Source organism: Esox lucius, chromosome 13 (assembly GCF_011004845.1).
Source record: "Esox lucius isolate fEsoLuc1 chromosome 13, fEsoLuc1.pri, whole genome shotgun sequence".
NCBI lineage: Eukaryota > Metazoa > Chordata > Actinopteri > Esociformes > Esocidae > Esox > Esox lucius.
This window is the reverse complement of record NC_047581.1, coordinates 30,845,148-30,859,717: the sequence shown is the minus strand read 5'-3', so window position 1 is coordinate 30,859,717 and position 14,570 is coordinate 30,845,148. Positions and strand designations below refer to the sequence as shown.

The 14,570-nt window shown below is 44.5% G+C and overlaps 1 protein-coding gene across 2 annotated transcripts; it reads left to right on the top strand.

The window, feature by feature from the left end:
- Positions 1-266: 266 nt before the first annotated feature.
- tor4ab (torsin family 4, member Ab) lies at positions 267-14,326 on the top strand. Of its 2 annotated transcripts, XM_020052411.2 has the most exons (4): positions 267-306; positions 8,234-8,261; positions 11,667-12,047; positions 12,575-14,326. In XM_020052411.2, the coding sequence occupies exons 3-4, from the start codon at positions 11,667-11,669 to the stop codon at positions 13,394-13,396; spliced, it is 1,203 nt and encodes a 400-aa protein (XP_019907970.1). In that variant the 5' UTR covers positions 267-306; positions 8,234-8,261; the 3' UTR covers positions 13,397-14,326. The 2 variants fall into 2 exon arrangements, with proteins under 2 accessions (XP_019907970.1, XP_010887766.1); XM_010889464.3 differs by lacking the exon at positions 267-306 and having other exon boundaries at positions 8,164-8,261.
- Positions 14,327-14,570: the final 244 nt, after the last annotated feature.

Sequence of the window (14,570 nt, the reverse complement as noted above, 5' to 3'; positions counted from 1 at the left end):
GCAGATGTGTCATGGAAAACTACTGAGCTCTGTTTGACATGGAGCTCATCTGGCTACGGCCTGAACCGCTCACTGGTCGACAAACAGCAAGTGAAGTTCCTATAAATCATTACATAACTGATTAAAGCTGCGTTTATACGTGGCATCACAATAGATTGAGAAATACGGGGGGAGATTGGATGAAACTTAATTGGCATAACTCAATAAATTTGAGGTTTTGTAATACAGGATGTTACACAAGCATGGGAAACTTCAATCAGCCATCCTAACAGTGGCTATATATGTTCTTCAATGAAAAAGAGGAAGGTTAGTATTGCAGACTAAAGGAACTTCCATCTTAGCAACACAAGTTCCTTTTTAACCGCATATTATTGTGAATGCTGAAAATTGTTGCATGACATCACAAACCTAAGAATCTACCTCACACGTGCATGATTTTCTGGACACAATGGCAATCGTGCAATCAGTGACGTTCAATGTAATTCCTAGGGTTCACAAAGTCCGGTCAAAAAAGTTCCAGTTAAGTTCAGTCTTTAGAGTATATGTGCCAGACATCCGCAGAAACCGTCATATGTAATCCTTTTTGGCTTTGTATTGGATGCCAGTCAAGAAAGCAGAGGTGTGTTGCTAGTAGCACGCTTCAGCTGACCACACATCTTGAGTTGTCCTCATGAGATTCTATGCTGTGGATGTGAACAATGGAGACATTTAAAATAAATACACCCACAGTATTACTGCCAATGGTTGTTTTTATAACTTTTTTTCCCGCTGATCAGTCGGCACTAATATTTCACCTTAAATTATTTTTGTCCACTAACGACATGAGGCTCAAACATTCCCCATACTTCAAAAGAGGGAGTTCTAGATTTACATGTTTCTTTTTTCAAAGTAAATTATATGCATTCTTGCCTCTTCATATCTGTTCTACTTAAAACATTTGACAGGAATTGGTCTGTGGATCCCAAACCAATTCCTATCCACTACGCACTTGCTTGAAGTGCCCTCCGTGGTCCCATGTTGCTGAACAAACGTAGAGGCCTCACTTCAACCAGGTGGCTAGGTGTTTCATAAACACCATCTTTGGGACACTAGTGATGTGAAAGATGAAATTCATTGTCCACTTTTGATTAATGAAACATGAGCATGAAATTCAAATGTACACATCCTCCAAGAAATAAACCTCATTAGCAATTGTACATTTAGGTGGTATTCTGTTACTTATATGAGTCAAGTCCAAAAATCACATGCAAACAAATTCACATGTCATAATTATGCCTATCCATACGTTGGTGTAAAAAATTTCGCAATGCCTTAAGGGATTCCACTTAGAGGCTGAGCCGCTGGGAGGGGCCACTGGAGGGTCTAATTAGCCCCTACACCTTTGTTAGTATTCACTCCCTCAGCAAATGGGGGAGGCCCGGGTGAACAATATCAAAGGCTGAGGCTGGAGTATTGGGAGGGGTTATGTTGGGGTTTAACATTTGCTTTGGTTCAGTGTCTCTGGAGCAATTTCTAAATGCTAACGTTTTAGCATTTGGGCCACAAATTCCATCCAACCTATGGTACTGACTTATGGTATTGAACATAATGCGCAAAAACATAATAAAGGTACCATTACTAGCAGAATGGCACAAGTATTAGCATTTTGACTTACAACTTAAAAAATTAAGAGACCACTGCACCTTTTTCTTTCCTTTCCAAAAAGGTTGAAAATGACAGTTTTGAGTAAGGAACAGAATCGTTCAATTTGCAGTGGTCTCTTAATTTTAACCCTTCTGTTCCTCACTCAAAACCTTCCTTTTCAACTTTTTTGGAAAGGAAAGAAAAAAGTGCAGTGGTCTCTTAATGTTTTCCGGAGCTGTATCTTCACTTTTCAAATCTTCTGCAAGGGTTTTCCTTATGCTTCACAATCAGGATCCTACTGTAAAATAGGTGCATTTCTCCTCCACTCATATATCTGCCCAAATTAATTGCGGTGGATAAAAAGCAGTTGATGATGAATTAGTGCAGAAAACAGCTGTGAATGATGACATAGTGCAAATAACAGCTGTGAATGATGACATAGTGCAAATAACAGCTGTGAATGGTGACACAGTGCACATAACAGCAGTGAATGACATCATAGCGCACATAACAGCAGTGAATGATGTCACAGTGCACATAACAGCAGTGAATGACCTCACAGTGCACATAACAGCAGTGAATGATCTCATAGTGCACATAACAGCAGTGAATGATGTCACAGTGCACATAACAGCAGTGAATGATCTCATAGCGCACATAACAGCAGTGAATGATGTCACAGTGCATGTAACAGTTTTGAATGTCCTCATAGTGCACATAACATAACAGCTGTGAATGATGTCATACTGTGAGCTGATGCACAGTGATTGGTTCTTGCACAATGATCATGTTACGTGAATACGATAAGTTGTACCATTCTGGCCACTGTGGGAATTTAGCAAAACATTTGTGATTACGGTTCACTTACGCACTTCAAGAAGAGGCTTTGTTGGGTTTCCAACTAATTCCACAGAGGATGTACCAGTGTTGGTGATTTGACCCAGTGGTTCTTGGTGATTGGAGCTCAGTGTTGCTCCATGACTTGTCCTCTCCAGCAAAAACACCACCCCAAAAGAGGTCAGTGAACACACAGAACCTCAGCATAATTGTCTTGCTTCAACTAATCCCCTGTCACAAACAAGAGATCACAAACAGGACTCAGCACGCCCACGCAGTGTGTGTGTGTGTGTTTGTGTGTCAAAGTGTTTGCCAGGGCTCTGTGCCACCACACCAATGAAGACAATGGGAGGAACCAAAATGTAGTCATACTGAACAAAAGTGGATCTGTTCTGATTAATGTAAACAACTGAAGTTCCAGATAATGAGGAGGCATGTCAACAGTGGGCTGGACACTTTGTCTAAGTCAGAAAGGCTCAGCAATCGGGGCTCAGATCCAGTTGGTTTGTCACCTTACCCAACGCGATCGCTCAGCTGTTTTAAGTCTAAACCAGGGCCTGGGGTGGGGGGCGGGGTCACAGCACTGAGAGAGAAAGAGACATTTGTCTGTCCGTTACTCAGTCAGTCTGTGACCTTGTGACCCTGTCCGGGAGGGTTAGTCAACAATGTAGAGTGAGTGGTTTAACGTCAAGCCGACGCATGAGTCGCTGTTTTGTCACTGTGCGTTTGTCAGTGGTGCTGTAGTCAGTGGGCCCACCTTTGTCGTCGTCTTCTTGGATACAGGTGCCCTTGTTTGAATGCCAGTTCCGCTGCCAAGGCAAGGTTGGAGCATACAAGGTGACCGATTACCACTCGCATTTACTTTGTCACTGACTCATTGACCCGTTAATCTCAGGGATGTCTGTTATGTTTCCTGTAACATGCTTTCAGTCATAGCTGAGATGGAATATGGTATATAAAGGAAAGTTTGCTTACTGGGTTCCAAATGACATGATTTTTGTTTAGTTTTACATATTAGATACATAGAAGATAGATAGACAGTTAGATAGTTATATAGATAGAAAAATAGATAGATAGATATCAGAACCCAAATACTGATGATGAAACTTAGTTTGGTGGAGAGGCATCAGCTAGATGGAACAAACCTCTCTCTCACCCTAACAGTGTGAGTCTTTCTTTACTATAGGAGGAGCAGACAAGCCCAACAGTTTCTGTCCGTGATGAGAGGAGGATTCTTTTATTCTATTCCCACGCATGGTCGTATGGCCCTCTGCGTGGTGATCACTTTGCACACACCCAGTAACCTGCGTGTCTCTTTGATGTGTCCTCGCTCCACCACTGGGACCCTTGTTGTGCAACCACGACAATCTTATCAACATCTACTCCTGAAAGTTCAGAAAGGTCTATGCTGGCGGTACGTAAGCAAGAGCGTGAGAGACATAAGCAGAGCAGTGGAAATATACAGAGGCAACAGAATGGAAAAGTACAGAATGTAAGTCAGATTCCCAATAGCCCCGACCAACCCCAGCCCACCCCGGAGAAAACCTAACCCAAGTTCAACATTTCAGAGATTAGTAGTGAGGACACAGTCCTGGGGTGCACAACATCTCCATAGATGTCTACATCACTCACCCTCCCCACAGTCATGTGGAAAGGGGTGGTGATCGGAGAGGAGGAGTTGCGAGCATCAGTTGTCAATTACTTTGCCTAACAAAATGACATTGACTGTCACTCATTCGTTTGGCAGGGTGAACAGGACTCTGCCTTAGTATTTGTACAGTGGTCTATTGAAATGCCACACTAAACACAATGCATGATTCAAACTGATATTACACACTGACCACATATCTGTAGGTGTAGACTAAGCATTACAGAAATAATCTTTGTAGCTCACTCCAATGCTTATTCACAGAACTTACTGTGAATAAGCATTGGGATTACCAGGCAACACTGTGAGTCTTTCCAGGTATGGGTCACAACCTATTCATGTCGTCTTGCAACAGTCCAGTATCCAACACGTTGTCCAGTCCACTGTTCAGTCTGGTCGTTCCGTCCAGGAGTCTGGAGGAGTGTGCACATCTGTAGTGACAGTGTTGAGGTCAACTGGTAGGTGTATTGATGGACTCATTCAACAGCGAACCTTGGTTTAGGGGGCACCAGGGTGCAGATCTGAAACAAAGAGAGACCGCAGAGAGAGGGGGGGGGGATATACATGGAGAGAGAGAGAGAGAGAGAGAGAGAGAGAGGGAGAGAGGGAGAGAGGGAGAGAGCAAGCGCAATACTTATAAGAAAAGGGCAGAATGTGTTGGAGGAGTTGTGACTAGCCTATAAAAGAGACCAATGTTTTCATCTTCAGTATATCTGTATCTGCCACTATGCTTCTTCATAAGCCCCTGATTGCCTACAATAGCCAATTCTGTAGTCTCCGGACTGCGGTCATTTGGCCTGTGGGGCTTCTGTCTGTGGGCTCATGAATCAATGACCCATTGTCCCGGTGTCTCTGGCCACGTGTCCCCTCCTTGTTTTTCAGCAAGCTTGCTCTACAGCCACGTCCACAGACTGTGGAAACTGGACGCGATAGTCCAGCCGGGAATCTCCCATGACGTATATATGCCAGCTTTTCATGAGTCAACAGTTCCTGGGAGAGACATTGGTTTAGTTAGTTTAGTTAGAGGTAGCTGGGATTCTACAGTGAACACTAGGCAAGGCTTCAGGACCGTGGAGTTCCCTCTGGGTGCATTTTCAAAAGTTGTTCTTTACGGCCCCGTTGACTCAGGATGAAATGGAGACTGTAATTGCAGTGAGACACCCCATGAGCCCGACAAGGTCTTTGCAGACTTCTCCTGTGATATGTGCTCCTTAGTCCTTAGCCTGAGTCAAGCTGTTCTGGCAGAGGCCAATGTGGAACTATTTCCTTCGCTAGTGTGGTGGCTGTTCCTTTCGGTGTCACAAAGACATCCTGATAATGCTTACACTTTGGTAAGTTGATGTAGTCTAAATGTCGGTCTCTGAATGTCTCTGTATGTTGGCAGCTGACCACGGACTTTACTGATATTTTCAACCTGTCACTGGCACAGGCGGTTGTCCCCACGTGCTTCAAGTCCGCAACCGTTGTGCCAGTGCCGAAGCAGTCGACTGCATCTAGCCTGAATGACCACGATAATGAAGTGCTTCGAAAGACTAGTTCTGGCCAACCTTAAGTCCTACCTCCCCCAACACTGGATCCCTACCAGTTTGCCTACCAGTCAAACAGGTCTACAGAGGCCATCACAACAGCTTTACACTCTGCCCTGACCCACCTGGACAAAACCAACATCTATGTCATGGTGCGGTGAGCAGCTGCGCCACCGTGCCATACATTTTCAGTTTCCCATCACTCTCTAACGCATCCTGGACTTCTTTTGTCACATGTCTTCCATTATCGTTCACACCTGGTCCCTGTTTGCAAATTTGTATGTGTTTAAATGTTTCCCCTCTGCTCCCCACAGTGTGGATCATTGTTATTGTCAGTTCGTCTATTGGTGAGTGTTAGATGTATGTACTGTTTGAAAATTATATGTCTAAGACGCATTGTCGCACACTTTTATTTCATTCAGTATATAAGTTATAGTTTTCCGTTCGTTGTTTTGGTTTTCTTGTTTGTTGAATAAACCCACGAACGCGATATATGCCTGCGCCTGGTTCCTTGCTCACGAAACACCACACGAAGAGTGACATTCTATGTGAGAATCCTATTTATAGACTTTAACTCAGCATTCAACACGGTCATCCCCTCTAGGCTGATCAACAAACTCCATGACCTGGGGATCAGCCACTCTCTCTGCAACTGTACTTTGGACTTCCAAACCAAGAGACGCCAGGCTGTCAGGTTAGACAACTTCACTTCCACCACCCTGATCCTGAACACTGTTGTGCTGAGCCCCCTCCTGTACTCCCTCTTCAGCCACAACTGTGTTGTTGTACACAGTTCCAACACCATCATCAAGTTTACAGATGACACCATAGTGGTATGCCTGATTAGTGACAATGACGAGTCTGTAATGGCCCAGGGGCTAGACCCGAAAGCAGACACGGACAAGGTCTTGTCTCTGTGCAACGCATTTAATCAGGGATAGACCAGAGAAGGTCTGGGACAGGCAAGTTTTGGTAGTAGTGGGAGTAATGTAGTGCAGGTGAGTAGCAGATTCTTGGTTGGGGACAGGCAGTATGTCGGAGACTGGTGTCTCTGTGGATATGGCTGGCAGACGGCAGGCTAGAATCGTAGTCGGAGCCGGCAGCAGATCGGGACACAGGAAGGCGAGCAGGAACAGATGAGGGAACTCTAGGGGAGAAGACACGGGAACACTTGGCATAGGAACACAAGACGAACTGGCACAGAACAAACAGAGGACTTGGGTTAAATACACAGAGGGCAATCAATAGAACCGGGAACACCTGGGAGTGAGGCAGATGAGAAGGTGACAGGGGGTGACAGAATCAGCCTACAGGGAGGAGGTATTGTGCCTGGCTGCATGGTGCGCTGACAACATCCTGGCCCTCAATGCAAAGAAGACCAAAGAGCTCATTGTGGATTACAGGAAGTCTATAGGCAGCAGACACACCCCAGTTCTCATCGATGGCACTGAAGTGGAGAGTGTGTCCAGCTTCAAATGTCTGGGTGTCCACATCTCTGAGGAGCTCTCCTGGACCCTCAACAACTCATCCCTGGACATTTGCACTTCTGGTTAGATGCTAATTGCATTTTGTTGTACTGTACTCATACTGTTCAATGACAATAAATGATTAATATGAAGTATGAACCTTATTATTATTTATATTATTAACAAACCGATATAATTTTTATTATTTTTTACACGTATGGAATCTCCTTTTGTTTCGTAGAAGTGGTCAATCATTGGTAAACATCAGTTTGTATTTAACGGGTTAAACTAAAATGCTTGTGTGTGGAGCACTCTTCAGAATACATGATAGGGACCTCTGTTATCAACCGTCCCTATCCAATGACAGTTAGTGAAATACGTCATTTTCTGTGCTTTTTGAGTATAATTTGGAAACTATGTAAACCCATGAAGATACTGTCTTCTTTATCAGTCAACAACAAAGCAAATGTGTGACAAACCAGGACATTTTCAGAGCAAATGTGTGGATTCAACTACGAAACAACTGCATATCTCAGGCTTATCAGGGCACTCATGGAAAGTAACTGTATTAGACGCGTATAGAAGTTGTTAAACTTGAACTGTTATATCTTGCCCAGTTTCTGTGTGTGTGTATGTGTGTGTGTGCGTACGTGCCTGTTGGTGTTTATGTGTGTGGTTGTGTGTGGGTGTATGTAATCCTGAGTATGTTTAACTGTGTGTGTGTGTGCATTTAGTCAGCATGATAAATGCACGATGTGTACTCTTCTGATATAATTCATTAGAAGATTACACAAAAGAAGGAATGTGGATAGCCAGGTAACAATTTCATAACCATGTCAGTCTTGTTCAACAGTCTCATGGCTTGGGGGTAGAAGCTGTGCAGGGTCTGACAGCCTAGTTTGGGGTTGGACAATCAAATGGCTGGGTAGGACCTTCAATAATGTTAGGGAGCAATGATTTGCTCCCAAAAAAAGGGGAGGGGAAGAGGGAGGAGAATGACCGTGAGAGAAGGAGGAGTCAGAGCAGGGGTGGGAAAACTAGAGAGCCTTACTGGACACAGGTGAAGCCTGTCTGCGTCTCACCTTTTTGGATGTGTTGCCTTCTTGTTCTCCCTCTATACTCACTCTCTGCAGGTTCCAGACTTGATTAGCTGTCAGCAAGGTAAGGAGAACCACCCCTTCTCACTAGCCCTCCTCATTTTGCTTCTGCTTCAACACTCAATACATTCCAGCGAACTTCCAATTGTTCTGTCAACCACATTACTTATTTCACCTTTTTTTGTATTACTTTTCCTTGCTGTCATTGTTGCAAACAACTCTTTCCATGCAGATCAAACAAACCAATAATATAGTATATCCACACTGCCATTGCTTCTTTTTTGTTTCAGCCTCTCACTTCATGTCTCTGCTCTCCCTTCCTGCAGCTGATAAATACTATTTGCATATCCTGTATAAACAGTGGATCTCTAAAATGTGCAGTCCTTTCTGTAGAGCATTAGAAACAACTACTACTTGTGTATAAACAAGCAATGCTTCAAGAAAATGTTTCTCTTTCACTCATACTGGATGTTACCCCGAATAAACCCAAAATAAAAAAACCTGACTCGCATGCCCACTTCCTCTTAACAGAACATAGTCTTATGCAAAGTAAACATCCCTATGCAAAAAGTGGCCTCTTAATGCGTAAGCCCTAGTGGCTTGTGGCCATGTTTTTACCGGTCCACGTAAGCCGAGCTGGTCAAGAAGAGCAAATGTCTCTTACTGACTGCCTGACTGACTGACTGACCATTGTTAAACAGCATAATGGTTAGAGACATTGACTGCCACTAAGGCGTCCTGTGTTCAATCCACGCCACAGACAAAACAAATGAGGCATTAGGATTTGTTCGGGATAGTCTAAAACTTGGCTGGCTACAAGCTTCAATAGCTAGGTTATAGTAAGTGGGGAACCAAAAAGATATAGGGTGCATTTTGTGGTCAATGGGTGCTAGCTGTTGCCGTGTTTGGCGTCAAGTGGAACTTGCTGCCGTCTGGTAGACGCTACCGTCTGGTATACGCGTCAGGGCACGCACTTCCAGAAGCCAATTTGACTTCTCAACAAACAACACTGCTCTAAGATCATATTGATCACATGAACATTCCAAATGCTCAGATGTCTTTCTATGTACATTCAGTGTACATCAGAATATTTAAATGTACAATTTGTAGGCATATTACACTTTTATTTATAATATTCAATACTTCTATCCATATTGTTCATATTCCCCATTCTACACTCTTTAAAATTACTGCTAGTTTACATTGTTATGTACACTCACCTAAAGGATTATTAGGAACACCTGTTGAATTTCTCATTTATGCAATTATCTAATCAACCAATCACATGGCAGTTGCTTCAATGCATTTAGGGGTGTGGTCCTGGTCAAGACAATCTCCTGAACTCCAAACTGAATGTCGGAATGGGAAAGAAAGGTGATTTAATCAATTTTGAGCGTGGCATGGTTGTTGGTGTCAGACGGGCCGGTCTGAGTATTTCACAATCTGCTCAGTTACTGGGATTTCCACGCACAACCATTTCTAGGGTTTACAAAGAATGGTGTGAAAAGGGAAAAACATCCAGTATGTGGCAATCCTGTGGGCGAAAATGCCTTGTTGATGCTAGAGGTCAGAGGAGAATGGGCCCACTGATTCAAGCTGATAGAAGAGCAACTTTGACTGAAATAACCACTCGTTACAACCGAGGTATGCAGCAAAGCATTTGTGAAGCCACAACAACCTTGAAGCGGATGGGCTACAACAGCAGAAGACCCCACCGGGTACCACTCATCTCCAATACAAATAGGAAAAAGAGGCTACAATTTGCACTAGCTCACCAAAATTGGACAGTTGAAGACTGGAAGAATGTTGCCTGGTCTGATGAGTCTCGATTTCTTTTGAGATATTCAGATGGTAGAGTCAGAATTTGGCGTAAACAGAATGAGAACATGGATCTATCATGCCACACCACTACCACTGTGCAGGCTGGTGGTGGTGGTGTAATGGTGTGGGAGATGTTTTCTTGGCACACTTTAGGTGCCTTAGTGCCAATTGGGCATTGTTTAATTGCCACGGCCTACCTGAGCATTGTTTCTGACCATGTCCATCCCTTTATGACCACCATGTACCCATCCTCTGATGGCTACTTCCAGCAGGATAATGTTCCATGTCACAAAGCTCGAATAATTTCAAATTGGTTTCTTGAACATGACAAGGAGTTCACTGTACTGAAATGACCCCCACAGTCACTAGATCTCAACCCAATAGAGCATCTTTGGGATGTGGTGGAACGGGAGCTTCGTGCCCTGGATGTGCATCCCACAAATCTCCATCAACTGCAAGATGCTATCCTATCAATATGGGCCAACATTTCTAAAGAATGCTTTCAGCACATTGTTGAATCAATGCCACGTAGAATTAAAGCAGTTCGAAAGGGGGTCAAACACAGTATTAGTATGGTGTTCCTAATAATCCTTTAGGTGAGTGTATATTTTTGTTTTATATATTTCAAAACAATGTGTGCGCAGATGCTGTGTGCCATGTCACAAGAATTTCTTTGTTCAGGATGACGCTGTGTTATTCGGTGCATTTGATAAATAAAATACTTAACATCAAGATCGCCAACACTGCGCGACAGTCACTCACTCACTTAGTCAGTCAGTAAGAGACATTCGCTCTTCTCGGCTGGCTCCGCTTACACGGTCCGGCAAATATATCACATGCATTGTATTATGATATTGTGAGAAAAAAGTTGGAAAGGAAGGTTTTGCGTGAGGAACAGAACGGTTAAAATTAAGATAATTGAAAATTGAACGCTTCTGTTCCTCACTCAATACTTTCCTTTTCAACTTTTATGTAAAGGGGGGAAAAAAAGGTGCAGTGATCTCTTAATTTTTTCCAGAGCTGTGTGTACTGTACATATATGTTTTGCATGGGTTTTCCGTGTGGGCACCCACTTACCTATCTGGACAGGCTATTGCAATAAAATCAACCTTGTGTTGTCATGCTGTTGGGCAATAGTACTGTGTCACGCAAACGGGCAAAAATTCCAGGCGGGTTTTATACAGTTCTTACAAAAATATACATTTTTCATGTGTTATATCTCCTGTATAGGGTGAAAATTCCTTACCAGGAAATCGTAACTGAGCCTTTAATAACTTAATATGTGTGGGGTTGTTGTGGGGTCAAAGTGTGGGGATGCAGAATCTGTTTTAACTTGCCTGGGTTATCTGATGAGAGACACACACAGCACATCAAATCATCCGCTATAAATACACACAGACACTAGTGCCCATCCCAAGCCAAAACCCAGTCTTAATGATTCCTAATTATGCCTGTGCTATGCCAAAGTCATCCCGACCTCAGGAGTCACACCTGTTACATTTCTAATTCATCACACTGCATTATGAAATAATACAGATGTGACTTGCAATTTATATTCACCCTCAGACGAACTTTGATTCTCCTGCTGAGTTTGCTGTCCCTCCATGCTATATCTGCTCACCTGTGCATCTCTCTCATTATTGCACAGATGGGTGATGAGCAGAACTGCTCAGAGAACCTCCCAGGGGCCATTGAGAGGGTTCAGTCCAAGTCCCAGTGTCCCTCACTGGTATCCCCCGAGCTGAAAGCCATGATCCGCATCAAGACCAAGTACCAGGCTTTGAAGAAACGTCGCCTGGATCTGACCTCAGGGCTCTATGATCCAGGGAGGCCCCCCACATGCCCTGACCTCCGGCTACCCACTGGTCCAGATGCCTTAAACGGCAAGGGGTCCCCCCACAGGAGGAAGCGGAGGAGGGGATCCCGAGTGCTTTTCCCCAACACGTGCCGCAAGGTGGTCCCCAGTGACAAGGACCGGAGTCGGGCAAAAACTTTCTTTGTCCTTTTCAGCCTCATCGTCTGCCTTCAGGTCTTGTCTCTATCTTCTCAAGGACATGTACCTGTGATCCCGTTGAGTTACAGGAGTGTATATAGTTAGGTATGGGATTTCCCCAATACGAGGTGCTGGAGTCGGAAGCACTAGAATCTTTTGTTAAACACTGATACATAAATAATCGACCACTCCTTTTTTCAATGGGATTCCTCAGTCTCGCCTTAGTTTCTGGTCCACAGCATTAATTATTCCTCAGGCTAATGTGTGTTAAAGACACAGCCACATGATTTGTCACAATTTACATGGCAGCAATAATAGAATTTTTTGTGGTCGTTTCACCCTTGAAATGTGTGGTCGTTTCACCCTTGAAACTGAAAGGCTTTGGCAATGCCAAGCATGGTTTTAGTTAAATTGTTGAAGGGGACTCAGAGTTATTGTTACACAACATAATTGTCCTACTGACACTGTATTTCCAATGAGGGCACTTAACAGACACAACAGAATAAGAGATATTCCAGTCAACAACATCTAGTAAAATGACTACTCTTCCCATCCTCTTGCAGGTTTACAATGCCATTGAGAACTTGGACGACCACATCGAACCATACGACCTGGAGGGCCTGGAGAAGACTCTCCGCAGGGAAGTGTTCGGCCAGGAGGCGGCGATAGTGGAGCTGATAGGGCACCTGGAGGACTACCTGTCCACCTACGCCCATTCCCAGCCCCTGGCCCTGGCCCTACATGGCCCCAGTGGAGTGGGCAAGAGCCACCTGGGTCGCTTGTTAGCGCGCCACTTCCGCTCGGTGCTGGGAGACGACCTGGTGTTGCAGTACTTCACACAGCACCACTGCCTGACGCAGGGCGACGCGGCCCAGTGCGCCCGAGACCTGTCCCGGAGGGTGGAGGACGTGGTGGAGCGCGCTGAGGCCCAGGAAAAGATCCCCGTCCTTGTGATGGACGAGGTGGAGCTGATGCCTGCCCCGCTGCTGGATGTCCTGTGTGGCCTGCTTCAGCAGAACCAGACCAAGGAGCATCTGAACGTCATCTATGTGCTCCTCAGCAGCCTGGGCCAGGGGGACATCGTCAGGCACGTGCTGCAGAACGTCTCCGGCACAGCACAGGGCGTCAGAACCCCACTGCGCCACACACTGGCCGGGCACCACCGCCTCTGGGCCGAGGCAGGGCTGGACATCGTGCCCATGACCCTCCTGGAAAAGAGTCACGTGATGGAGTGTCTGCTGGAGGAGATGACCCAGGAGGGATTCTACCCCGACCACGGCCACATTGAGCTGCTGGCAGAGGAACTGTCTTACTACACCGCCATGGGCCACCAGTATTCTAAGAATGGTTGCAAGCAAGTGGTGGCTAGGGTTAACCAATTGTAAGAACACATGGAGAGTGAATATAAAGTCTGAGAGGCAGTGGGCTAGAACCTGGTCGGGGCTAATTCCATTGTCGTTTTATTCAATTGAGAAAGTAAACCAAATTTTGATTCCAAACATTCCACATTGCAAAGCCTTGAAATAATTTCTAATTGGATTGTAACTACTGAATTATATGTACGTGAAATGGAATTTAACCAACCCCCGGACCAAAATCAATATGATGTCCTTATCATAACTTACATTCTGTCTTACTCAGGCCTTATTGCTCTTCATCATTATCTAAGCATGCTACTTCATTACGGAGTATCACATTGTTCAATCTTCACACGTTTACCCATGGGTCTGGTGATGTTTTGGATTCGGTTGTCACGTTGAGGACCCAGTGTTCTGGCAGGCCCGGTGGCCTTGGGTTGCTGCAAGAGAACGACTGACAGAATCAGCCTCCCTATCCGCCTCAGGGAATACAACTGCTCCTTTGCTTTGTAGCAACAGAAAAAACACATCAGGGTGGAGAAGCACATAGTGGTTGTCTGCTCAAGCTAATTGCCTTTGATAAGTGAACGGCTGGGAGACAAATGCCGGCCAGCCTGGGGGGAGAAAAGAGTGAAGCCAGAGTAATGATTTTGCACTCCATGAACTTGTTTACATTCCATGATGTTCAGTGACATTGTTCCAAAACGACAGAAGCAGCCCTCTTTTGTCTCATTCCAAAATCTAGGCATGGCCTTCGGCCGCATCCCGAAATTTCCAGATGGTTAGATATTGTTTTTCTGCGCATTGAGGTCTCATGAGTTTCTACCATCTTGAACAATCTTGGGTTAAAAGCATTTGAAAGACACTGTCTGCCATTTTCATGTACACTCATCTTCAAAATAAACAATCTGTCAATTATTTTAAGAGTAAGCTAACCATAGAAATCGAGTGCTGTCAATCGAGTGCTGTCCTTTTATGAGACAGTAATGGCCACCAAAGTATTACCATAAACATGTGTTTATATTTTCATTAATATTGCTCCAAGCATTTTCACCCATTTCAATTGTTGTGATTTTCTCGGTTTTCCTCACAAATTAAAATGTGTTGCTTCTCAATGCAAATGATCTCCATGTGTATCATGTCTCAAATTCAGTTGGTGTCTGTCTTACCTGCGTTGTCACATTTGGCATAGAGTCTATAG